The following is a 13,198-nucleotide window of genomic DNA, read 5'->3' as shown; positions in this document are numbered from 1 at the left end:
TCTCCCCAAAATTATATACAAAATAAGGATGTTGAAAAAATGTCATTATATTTACAACGTTAGGCCTACATTTGGCTTTAGTCCAAATAAGAACTACTATGAACTACTATAATAAAGACGAACAATTGCAACATTCACTAGAAACATCTACAGTACGGTTTCCTCTAAATTCAACCATCAATTGGCTCAATTCTTTTTGACCTATCCACATGTATTCCATCACTTCTAGTTACATAGACAAGGGCGAATGATATTCACACTGCTTAATTCAATTGAAAATGTTAAAACCTCCCCTTCAAAATGTGAATCAAAATATCTAGTTTTAAAGCTTCTCCCTGTCCACTGACTAGGCCTGGACTCTAAATTTAGGGAGCTGAGTTACTGAAGCAAAATTAGATGTGATTGTGTGAACACTCCTCAAGTCGCTTATTCCATTATAAGGAAAAAAAGTTAGTATATACCATTGAGATAACTGAAATAATACGATATGATTCAGATATGGTGTTCAAAACGCAAAGAGAGTGGGAAAACAGCGTTAACCTTCTTTTTTGAAACTTAACTATAAATTTCTTAAATTTCATGTAGTTATTTTTAATTGTTATATTATGCTAAGCACTTAATTTCAATTTAATCAATAATTACAAAACTGAATGAACCTTAAACAATTCTTTGAGCCATAAATAATCTTAGGAACCAACTTCAGTTTGTACAGTTCAATAGCAATTATGTATCAGTGCTCAGGATAGCTCCAGGAAGTAAGTGGAAAAATGTATTTTCTAATTGAAAGTAGAGGAAGATAAAGGAGAAGCAGGATTGAATCATTCAAGTTGAAATCTGACTTGAGGGACTGGTATCCCTGCTCTCAGGAAAAATGCTCAAGCGTTTTCCAGTACCACATTCAATCATTACTGGGTTTAAAAACTTATCTTAAAGATGACATCTGAATAGCACAATGTTATGATCACATCATTTCCATACCAGTTCAGTGATGACAAGAGAGCATGATGGAAGAACACCATCCACACAAGATACTAAAACCACTTCCTACAACAATCCAAGTTTTCCTGAAGGCTTTCTATTGTAGTATTTCATGTTGACACAACGAACTTTTCTATTCTGCATTTTCTTTCTCATTTACCTAGAAGAAACACAATATGGGGCCAAAGCTTATGTTTCTTCAAATATTTTACTTGTAACACATGCTGGCAGACTGATTTCTTCCCTTTAGAAATTTTTTTAAATTAAGGCTTTAAAAAACTTTATTATGAAATTAATGAATAAACCTTAACAGTTAAAGAAGACTAATACTTTGTAATAAAAACTGAGATTTAACCTCTTCATCATGATTTAACTTTAGTCATTGAGCACAGAATAGATTTTCTGAAACACTAATACATAAATTTATAAATTCTTTTAAAGCATGGGAAAAACTGGACAGGTGAAACATTTAATTCTATTATAACTAAAAAAAGTCTTGCGTATTGACTATGTTTAATAAATGTGTTTTATCTTCAGTACAAATTATTAATGATTTCTATACCTAAGTATTATTATTAAATAGTTTAAAACCATTTTAACAGCCCATATAAATTTTCAAATGGGTCACAGGAACATCAAAATAACCAGACATATCATAACCCATCTTGTATTCAATTTGAGTAACAGTGATGAACCAATATAGGGAAAGTATTAGGTATTCTTGGCCCAAATGCCAGTGCTGCTTGAGAATCTGTAGCTAATTTTGGGCACTGGCTGAAATGCATTCTCTGGCACTACTGTCTAGGCTCTACTCTGCATAACGGTACTCAGGGAAAATGAAGGACGAGTTCAGTCTTCCCTTCACACAGTGCTGGAATAGCCCTCTAAGCCATTAAGGTAGTTTGCAAGTAAGAGACCAATTAAAACAACACATTTGTTACTTTGTGCTGCTTTAGCAAAGAGAATCACCTGTAAGTCCAGTTTCACTAGCTTGTGCATTATGGTTATTTTATACTGCCCTGCTCTCTGATGATGTAACCCTGAAGTTTCAGTTCTTTAACAGTGCTAGCAGGCAATCTAAAATCACCAGAAATAATGTACAGGAGAGTTTCCTTTGCATTTTTATTTAGTTAGTAAAATGCTGTAAGACAAACTAAGAAATACTTTTTAAATTCCTAATGAAAATGTGTTAAACTGCAGTTATGGCTAACATAACACATTGGAAGGTAAAAAAAAAAAAAAAAAAAAAAAAAAAGACGCATGTTATAATGACCTGAAACGAACACTTAAATCTAAGCATTTTAAAATTTGTAAGAACACTTAGAGGAAATCTAGTTATGTTACATTATGGAAAAACACACTTAAGGCACTCTATCTTAATTCTGCCCTCTAGTGAACATAAGCAGACAACAGTATGTTATTTTAAAAGTTTAAATTAATCTAATTTTGGACTATAAATACCAAAACATGTCAATAATAAATATAGTAATTTCATATTGTAACTCACGGCCATGAGGTTGTTCAGATAAGTATGCTTTCTTTTTTCTTACCTTACTGCTCCTTGTAAGTGAAATGTAACTAAATTTCCCGTTCAACCTTTATTGATGCAGGTTACTTCCACCTCTGTGCCTAGTTAGGTTTTTTGACAATGTGGTATCAAACGAAGTAATAACAGCTTTGCAGAGAATATTTTCCTCCCACTGCTTCCCACTCTCTAACCTATAATGCAGCAGTTCTCAATGCAGTACCCTGCAAGCGAGAATTAAGGGATCTCTTTTGCTCCCTTTTCCTTGTGCCGGACACAACAAAAGCCACATGCGTGTTTTGTTTAGCATTGCTGTGTTACAGTGCTAAGGTAAACTGCCCCAGAATATTGTTAGAATTTTATTCTGTGAGGGGACTGGAAATCCATTATACAATGTCAAGTTTTAGTCTGAGACGGCTTTTGAGTCAGCAAGCTCACAGTAATTCTCTTATATTGTGTTCCCTACTGCTTTTACTACTGCTGTGTATCACCTGACTTGTCCAAAAATATTGCCAAGTGAAGTCACAGAGGAAATTTAACCCCTCCCCAGCCCCTCCAATACAAAGTACCCAACCCAACACTGCCCCTTCCCACACATTTCTACACAAAAGGCCGCTTTTTCTTATTGCAGGACTATCTCACCTCTGGAGTGACATCTCGTGGTGCAAACCCTGTTCCTCCAGTTGTTAAAATCAAATTAAGTTCCTTTTCATCACACCAATCTATCAGCGTCTCCTGAAAGAGAACAGGAATGCTGTCAGGTATGACAAGTAACACTTGGGATACAGTGATCTCAGAAAACACCTAAAGGCTTAAAATATCTTAAAAATGACTGAAGAGACACACAATAAACCAAAGAAATTGTAAAATCCCTCATGCTATTTTCTAAAAAAACTAAACCACTAAAACAACATATGACATAATTCTATATCAGGCATAATTTTGGAAACAGAACAGAAATTCTGTTCTCTGTCTCTTGATCTGAAATAGAAAAACAAGAATTCTCAGTTATTACTTATATAACTCTTGTTTTGATTCTGAAATATACATATAATGCGTCACCACATACTAACAGAGTACGTGCACTCAGTTTGGTTTACATGGTTGATTCCTATTGCAGTAACTTTGGGTTTTGTGCTTCACTTTTTAACAGTCAGAAAAAAGCAAGAGCAACACCTCTATAAGCTTCTCTATTAAAAGATACAAGAAAACATCTGATACCACTACACAACAGTTGTCCCTTATCTTATAATCATATTTTCTACATTCCCTACTGCATCACATACTACTGTGTATACTGGTTCCAAGGCTGGACTAAGAAAGCTTAACAGATCTGCAGCAGTGAAAAGCATTTCAAATCTTGAAATTATGTATTTTAATAATACAGATATGCAGCATTTTTCTTCCAACAGCTGACATCTCAAAGCTGTTACACCATTTAGAAAAATACCTATCTTGACTTCCAAAAGCAGTAAACTTAAGAGAATTCTTGAGAGAAGTTTCAGTGAAGAAATAGTGTTTGGCAAAGTGAGACTTTGATGTTGCATATATTAAAAAAAATTACCACCAAAAAAAGTGTCAGTATAAAACAGGAAGTAGAGATTTTGTGTTTATTTGTTTGTTCGTTAATTAAGTATTTCTATATGATATTTTTCTTTATTTAGAATAAATCCTGCCAAACTCTAACTGTTTTTATAGAGAAAATAAATTTTTCATATGTTCTGGTTTTGCTACAGTTTGGTAATACTCCAGGTAAGGCATCAATAGACAAAAGAAGAAATGTCATTTGATAACATGCAGAAAGCTAAAGAACAACAATACCTAAACTTTTCCATATTAACTAAGCAAAAAGTTGTGGAGTCTCCTTCTGTGGAGATCTTCAAGGCCCGCCTGGATGCAGCCCTGTCTACCATGCTGTAGGTGACCCTGCTGAGCGGGGAGGTTGGACTAGATGATCTCCAGAGGTCCCTTCCAGCCTTACTGATTCTGTGATTACTGCTATTACATCGGTGTACTTGGACAGGGATATAATTCTCTTTCAAGTTCTTATTATACTAAAGATATACCAGTTTCCACCAATAGGAGTTTTGATTATGAAGCAGTAAGTTTGTGTTTCATTGTATTTTGGAAATGTAAATCGCACCAGTTAAATCTTTTAAAACCATGGAATAATATCTGAGATTGATGTTCAGCTTATTTACTTTCTCTTTTCACAAAAGTGAAGCAAAAGCTTGCCTGAAAATACTAACTTAGATTCAGAACACTCCATCTATCTGTTTCTACAGCATCCTAAGTATTAATCATTTAAACTTTGACATTTTCATTCCATTCCTTAAATGTTGGAGTATTTTGTTACTACTTATGATTTTTTTCTTAATTTAACCTGTTGAGCCAGACTTCGTTTAGTATCCAGCGTCCAACTATTTGCAGTGAGAAAAATAAAGGATTATTTTTAGAAGAACTCTTAAAAATAACTTTGAAATATCATTCTCTGTTAAAAACTGTAACCTGCAAAACATTCTTACTTATATTTTAAGTATCTGAAAAACAGAAGCACCACTCCAACTAATTAAGGACAAAAAACTACTCATATTCTTTTCACTCCTGTTACCAGTCCAGCTATATTTGCCATTGGCTTAGCACAAAATCGGATTTGCTGTATTTTCAGATAAGAAGCCCTGCAGGCCAGGGGCTGGATGTTTGGCAGCATTCCTTTACTGATGCTATACAAATAAAGTAATGACAATACAACTCTTCCACTATAGAAAATTCCACTAAATAACTTTTGAGTGTCCACCTCTTTTTCTATTGTTTCACTGATGAGAAGCATTCACAAAAAAAGAGATTGGGTCAACAGGTTATGTAAATCACTCGCTCCATGCATGTCAATGGAATCATGTTGATTTATATTAACTACAGCACCTAGCTCTGGAAACAGTTCTAAAAAATTACTATCATATTAAAACAAGACAAAACAACATTATGGGCCCTGAGAAAAAATAACTGAATAAATATCTAATTCTTTTGTAACAATTATTAATGACAAGGCAGACAAGCAGAAATCAACTCATTAGTGTTGGTTCCACTAGATGGATTTTTACTTTTTTCATTCTAACCTGTTCAGATTTCCCAGCAGTCCTACAATAATCGTATTGTTTATATTTTTTTCTTCTGCACAGAAATTAAATGTCAACCCTGTTGTCCCCTTTGGCTTTGGATCAGATCTGGTGCCTTATTCTGTACCGTATTTGTTAGTATTTTCTCTTTCATTTAAATAATTAAGAAAATCTTTTATCTAATACACAATTTAATTCCTTCTCTTGTTCCTTCTTCTATGTATATGGTATACAGTACACAGGTATACAGTAAAATATTATTTTCTTTGATTTTTTTCAGTTGCACTAGTTTTATTTCTTTTTTTCACATAGTGGATTTTCAAGAATCTCCACTGACATTTCTTAGCCCAGATTTGACAAGTGACACATGTATGTTCAGTTCGCATGACGGACAAAAGCTTGACATTTTTGACAGTGTTCTCTATATAAAGCCTTGTGATTTAACCACACGACTTACTTGCACTAAGGCATTTAAATATATAACAAACAGTCAGCCGGTTTCACCCCCACCCCCAACCTGGAACTACTTGTTGGACTTCCAATGCATTGCCCAGATATAAAATTATTTCAGTTATAACACTGCTCATTAAAAACATTGTTTATGATCTGTCATGAGAAAATTCAAACAGATGAAAAATCTTGCCTCATTCTCTCTTTCACTGAGTTAATCTTTCATACATACATTCATTGATTTTAAGGCCAGTAAACACCATTAACTCATGGCAAGCACATGCACATTGTGTGGCCCAGTGCAAAGATCCTATGTTTACTGTTGATTCACACTTGCAAGTTCATATAAGCACCACCATGTTAAGACACACTAAAGTAAGCGCAAAGGCCGTACAGATGTATTCCTGAAGCACCACAACTAAGCTAATGAGACCTGCCACTTCACTAAGTCAGTGGCTATACCACTTTCAGACCTAGCTAGTTCGGTTGAGGTATCTTAAAAATCTCAGTGTCCAGCATGCACAACTGTTAGACTGAGTTCCAGTACGATGGGGAAGCCACAACTCTAAGACTCAGGTATATCTTTCAAAAAGCACCTTGTCTTGATCTGAAGGGTTTAAAACATAGAAAATATATTCCCATTTAATTTGGATTTGGTAGGATTTTCGAACAGCTATCCATGTATATCACTAAGCATTTGTTGCCTTTCCAGTAACTGTTTCTTACTACTTTTCTTGTAAGAAGTCTCCCCCCCCAACTGGTACGTAGGAAACCTTCCCGTAGCACAATGGCAATGACTAGTATACTTTTATAAAACTATTTATTTGCCATCCGCTAATCACTGCAAGTAAGCCAACAGGAGAAACAATTAGGGTTAATGTGCTTAGTAATTGTTTGTAATGTCCAGTGCCAACAAGGCTTACTGCCCAATTCAAGTCATAGGCTCTCTAATTTTCTGTCCTTGATTACCGTGTCTGACCTCTGCTTCAATCAACACAGGAATAGAGCAGCACTAAACGTGTAATTAATGTTTTCATTTTTAGGGTGACACAGGCATCCAACCATTGACATTATACTATGGAGTATGCTGTTTGCCAGGAATTTGAATCCGAGAAAGGTTGCAAGACTCATCCAGTCCTCTGCCTGCTACTGTACGCAGCTCTTCCAGACCGGCATTAATGAGACTATGAGGAACACCCTTAACTGGATTAACCAAAAAGCACATAAAAAATGGTCACCATGGATCAGACTAAAGGTCTACGCAGAAAGGCTAAGGCCGTGAAGCTTTCTTCTCCTCTGATCCTACAGATCTATGATAGTTCTTGTCTGTCTTTCAGTCTTATTTTTATTAGCACTTTGCTACGAATGAGTGATATGATCACATATGCTATGCCTCCAAAATGACTGAGGATAAATTTCTTCAAATCAGTATTATGGTGCTTATTCGTGGGATTAACACGTACATCTTTCTTCTTACCAATACATAATTTACTTCATAATATGGGGACTTGTATTTCTATGCATGTGCATATTTTCACACATCTTAACCTTTGGAATATGACATGTACAGCATTACCATTTTAAGAAAGAAAAGGGAAATGCTAACAAATGCAAGCAGACAGGTTTTCCTACAGAGTCCATGCAAAAGAAACCCCAATAATTTTAAAATAAATATTCTTAAAAATGAAAATTCTTCTTCTATATGCACAAAATGCTTTTAAATCTATAATGGTAACTTACTGTTCCTAGCCATTCAAATCAAAAAAAGTTACTGTACAAAAAAACATACTAAATACTAGCTTAATTTTCTGGGTGTCAGATCTCATAGTAAAAGAAATAAAATGATATCTAAGATCATTCACTGAGAAATTATGAGAGAATGAGACTATAGAAAAACATATCAAAGAGAAAATTTGCGTGCTGGCAGTTTTGGCAAGAAAGTTGGATGTAATTTTGTCCACTGGGTTTCAGGAATACATAAACATTGGCAGACTAAGATCTCGTAACAAACTCTACTTAGTCATGTGGCTTAAATAACTGCAAACCCCAGCTCACAAAAGTTTAATCCTGATATTATGGCATGTGAGAGCCAACGCAGCGCGAGTTAGAAATTCACGTTTCAGCACACAAACACAAAGTAGGAAAAAGAGAAAAGTTTGAAGTTACCTATGTACTTATTGTCCCTCATTACTATAATATTTAAGAGTATGAATCTTCTCTAACCAAGTTACCATGACTGGTCCATTAAACTGAAAGGGAAAATCAAATATTGAGGATCTTGCAAGAACACGACCAGTTGTAAAGCAAAAGCACTGTAGGAAAGATAAAGACCAAAGTTCAACATTCAGTTTGATAAAAAGTTAACCCTTAGAAGTGTTACTCTATTCTTGGAATTAAATTCATATTTTTTTTTTCCATTTCTTCTGAAAGTTCTATTTCTTATGCTCATAAACTCTCCCTTACCACTTGAAAACTTCATTGACTTGTAGAAGTAAGAAGATACCCTTATGAGTGAAGTAAAAATCTTGTAAATAACCAATTTCAAAATTATTTAAGAATATTGAAAAATGAAATAGCAAAATACCATTAGAATATATTCTACATTTTCTGACATCAACATTTCTTTCCTTCCCCCACCATTAGAGGGCAGAAAGTAACACAAATGTTCTCAAAGTGTAGTCACCATCGTCAAGAAGCCTAGATGAAATGCAGGTACATATCTGAATGTCTCTAAATAGATCTGTTATTTTTTTGAGATTTTTGTGAACATAGTTATTACCTTTTGAGGATGTTACAAATATACTTGCAGTTTTCAGTACTGCAGTCATTTTACACTTATTTTTCTAAATACTGTTCTAATACTAATGATAAATAGGAAGTAGTAAAAATGTAAGTATTCCACTGAAATGCAAAATTGTAAAGAGAAGAAAGCTATAAAAACAAACTCTATAAATAGCTTAGCATTTTAAAATAGAAATTTAATTGTAGGCATTTTCCATTTCTAATAAATTGCAACTATCAGGTATTTCAAGCTTCAACATATCTATGCAGCTTGTAACATGTAACGTTTATAAAAAAGTACTTCATAAATTATAAAAGTCAGTGTACATCTTCATGATAACTATCCCTAAAACAGAGAAAAAAAGTAGGCACAGAGATGCGCACTAAAGTGCTTGCTAGTCCAACTAGCAGGACTGGAAGCACTAGCGCTGAAATAACTTGCTTTCTAAGGGCTGAGATTAGCAAAATATTCTGAACTGTTAGGCTGGAGAAAGGTGAAGACAGCGAAGACCATTGTGTACTTCACACCAGGATAAGATATTTAGACCTTCACTTTTGTGATTCTTGTCCTCTCAGAAAGACAAAAAAGGAAGGAGTCTTAATTCTAGTTAATTAGCTTGAGACATTACTCTTATTATAAGACAAATTGTGATTTTATTGTATGAGTTATCAGACTGAATTAAAATCCACAATGGGATATATAGATCAGATGCAAAGCATGAGTCTGTATATGGAGCAAGGCTCAAGAATTCCTTCTGCACAAAAATCCTCTCCAATCTACTGTTAGTTACACCAGTATCCTCCTGAAGTAGGTGTGGGATTCTGTAAATCACAGATATTGCAAAGCTTCTGAGGTTCTGTCACTTCGGTAGAACAGTTTCCTCAAGTGTCTAGAGGAAGTTGGAGTTATCAGAAGAGTCAGAATTAGCATTTTCCAAACCTGTCTATTTCTTGAAACAACTTTCCTGTCCACTCTGATTTTGGCAGCAATGTCTGTGCATAAACACGTACGTGTGCATATGCTCACATATGCTCATCTTTACATATTAAAAATACACTAGTAAAAGCACCAAAGTTCACTGTGGCTTGTTTCTTCAAATGTAAAAGATCTTTTTTAAAAATATGTTTATGCACTAAAACAAATATTATAGCAGTAATAAAAACTCAGTCTCTCTTCAGAATTTATTTCAAACCAAGTAAAAATTAAATAAAAGAAAATCTTAACTCCTCCTGGCCACTGTTACTCTTCTCAGTGAGAATCTTGACATTTAATACATATTCCTATGATTATTCTTACAACACAGGCTAACATAGCAATTGTAATTAAAAAATGGGAGAAAACCAGAAAACCCACTAGATTAACCCAAAACTGCTCACTAATGATAGTTAATCTGAAATTTCCTCTCTTCAAGACTTTCTTTTCTAAGTAGCACTTCAAAAACTCATTATCACAAGATATAAATGCTTGGTTTTGGAGCCAAAAACCTGAGATTAACTGAGTAGAACAAGATGGCTTCTTCCATATTTTCTTCCCCTTTGCATACATTAGTGTTAATCTAAGATTGTTTAGAACACTGTTTACTTTGGATTGCCTTTTCAGAATATGAAAAAGCAGCTTGATGTTACACATAAGTAAGTAACTTTCTATAACTAGAGTTCTTTAAAATATCTAATGTACATCCACGTCTAGACTGCATGTATCCTGTGCACCACAGATCAGAACAGTTTATTCAATCATCTTTGCTGGTTGTAACTCAAATCTGATATCCTACATCCTATTCTTACCAAAGACATAGAAATGGCAAAGCCACAGAATACCAGCTGTCAACTTCTTTTGAGATGCCAAAACAACATTAAACTGATTCAACAGTAAAGAATCAGGAAAAGCATGTGGGTTGTATAAGCAAAGGTGATAAGTCTCAGAGAACTCCAAGTACGAACAGATAAGAATCATATTGCCATGACAGCCCTCAACTCAGATAACCTGTACTTCTTTGAAAACTGTACAAGAAAATAAGCACTCTGAAAATTTCAATGTGTATATTTGCATTCCATATTTGCACGTGGAGAAAATCCACATCTCTAATAAAGTCAGGTTCTACTCTGCATCTACTTACTATGTTTAATGGGCAGTGTGCACACTGGATTAAAAACGACTGCAAAGAAGCTTCTGTAACTAAAAAAACCCAGAAACCCAGCAATGGGAAAATTGTTTAAATTGAAATATTTGATTTTCTGTAACTATGATTTTTTTAAAAACAGCAGTACAATTGTTAAATTGCAATTCTTACAAAACCCAGTTCATTTTCTAGTTGTATTACATAATCTTATGTATTGTATATATTTAGTTGCAATGTGCAAAACACTGTTTCTTTTAACTTTTAAAATATTGTTACATTACACAATTTTGTTTTTTGGTGTGGCTTTCACAGAAATGGCAAATTGATTGGAGTGATAATCACTCAAATACCTAAAATATCTTTAAAAAAAAGTTTAGATGGGGGGACAAAGACAAGAGACATGAAACCATTACAGTGACAGGGAACTACTTTAGTCCAGTGTAGTTTCGGGATAAATTTCCCATGTGTTAACTGTTCATGCATATCATCGACAGTCAATGAATGAAATTGTTTTTTTAAAAAATCTACTGTTTTACATGTGAAAATACAATAAAGAAAATTTACCTACCAACAGCTGGTGTATTTTGAGATATTTAGTCCATATATACATTCTAAGAGTGGGTGAACTCGTATTTCTTATGCCTTGGAGTATCTTGGGAGGTGCGTTTCCAGCTCCTCCCCTTCTCCTGCTTGATGCATGAAATATAGGGCAGAGTGCATCCGCCACCACTTCAGTTCCTCTTAAATGCACAACCATACCTGAAAGAGATTCAGAAAGAGGGGAAAGGAAGGTAGGAGACTAATGTACATGCAGACTATATGTCTCAAAGAACACCAGTTACTGATTAGTAACCTTTCTTCTTTGAGTCTGCATGTACATTCCAGCAGTGACTCACTCTGAGCAGTTTCCTTTGCCTTTTACCACCCAGAAGAGAGTCTGGGGACTCCCACAAACAACAACTGCAGCATCACTCTACCGAAAGCTGAAACAGTCCTAGATACTACCACTCGAACATACTGCCAAGTGAAAGGAAAGACAGAACTCAAGGTGGTCTTGTGGAAGTGTCCAAATATCATGCAGTAGAGATACTAAGCTAGCCAGGGATATAGCAGAATGTACTTTGGCCACAGGTGGAAGTTCCTCTCGCTGAAGTCCACACACAGTCAGAAAGCCATCTGAACAACTGTGCTAATGAAGTTAGCTAAACTTCTGGAAATTCCAACAGTGAAACAAGCAAACAAACTGAAGCTCCCTAAAAGACTTGGATCTGTGAGAGAAATGGTAGGATACTTAGGACATCAAGTACGTGAAGTATAAAATTCAATGAAACAAGCATAAGACCTGGAGGATTAGTTGCCTAACTTTGACACAACTTTAGGAAGGAATCTTGAATGACTGAAGAAAAAATACTCTGTCCTTATAAAGGGAAATACATGCAATGGCAGCCATATGGACCTCAGTCTCCCCAGCAGTTCATTGAGATAATGGTCACCAGATGTGCCACCGTCACAAACACAGGCAGAATGAGTAAGAATTTCAGAACTCAAAAGTGAGAAGGATCCTACAAGGTAGTGGTTTCCCAAGACTTTTCAGTTATAAACAGTTCAGTACATCCTAATCAACTCTTTTAGGAAACTATGAATGGTGAAGTGTGAGAACACGAATGTACTCAACCAGAGACAGCAATCAGGCATGTTCACCAAATTACAAGAAGGATTCAAAAAAACCTGGATATCACAAATAATCTGAGAGAGTTGGGATCAAAGCATGAAGGGTAAAAAGCAGCAACAAACACATCACTCTGAAAATACTGCTTTCTTAACAGAATATGCCTGTCTAAGTAATACTTTCATATTACTAGCTACAATTAGTAACATTAGAGAAAAGCAAGAAGGGACTGCTCTAGGGTATGATTCCCTTTTGATGTGGAGGGTCCTGAAATCAGGATGAGACACGTACTCCTGTTCCTGGGATTACAGGTCCTGATCAGACAAAGAATGAGTTTCACAATTATTAAAGAGCTTGAAACCCAAACTACTGTGGCCATGCTGAAACTATCAAATGATTTATTTCTCAGAGCATTGGTAAACTTGGAACATGTAAAAGTATATGAACTAATCACAGAAACAGAAATATGCCTAAGAGGGCTGCAGACTGTAGCAAGCTTTCAAACAGAACTCGTAACTCCTCCTGTTAGGGTGGGTGAACTGATCTCATTCATGGAAGA

The 13,198-nt window shown here is 35.0% G+C and overlaps 1 protein-coding gene across 7 annotated transcripts in view; it reads right to left on the bottom strand.

Moving 5' to 3' along the window:
- Nucleotides 1-13,198, bottom strand: part of GPHN (gephyrin) — a 300,320-nt gene that overhangs the window by 144,027 nt on the left and 143,095 nt on the right. For all 7 annotated transcript variants that reach the window (XM_062575845.1, XM_062575846.1, XM_062575851.1 and 4 more), the window contains exon 4: nucleotides 3,146-3,238. In XM_062575845.1, coding sequence (XP_062431829.1) covers nucleotides 3,146-3,238 — 93 coding nt within the window. The remainder of the gene's footprint in view (nucleotides 1-3,145; nucleotides 3,239-13,198) is intronic.

The sequence above is a fragment of the Rhea pennata genome, chromosome 5 (assembly GCF_028389875.1).
Source record: "Rhea pennata isolate bPtePen1 chromosome 5, bPtePen1.pri, whole genome shotgun sequence".
In the NCBI taxonomy this organism is placed as follows: domain Eukaryota; kingdom Metazoa; phylum Chordata; class Aves; order Rheiformes; family Rheidae; genus Rhea; species Rhea pennata.
The sequence above is the reverse complement of the archived record's forward strand: the minus strand, read 5'-3'. Positions and strand labels throughout refer to the sequence as shown.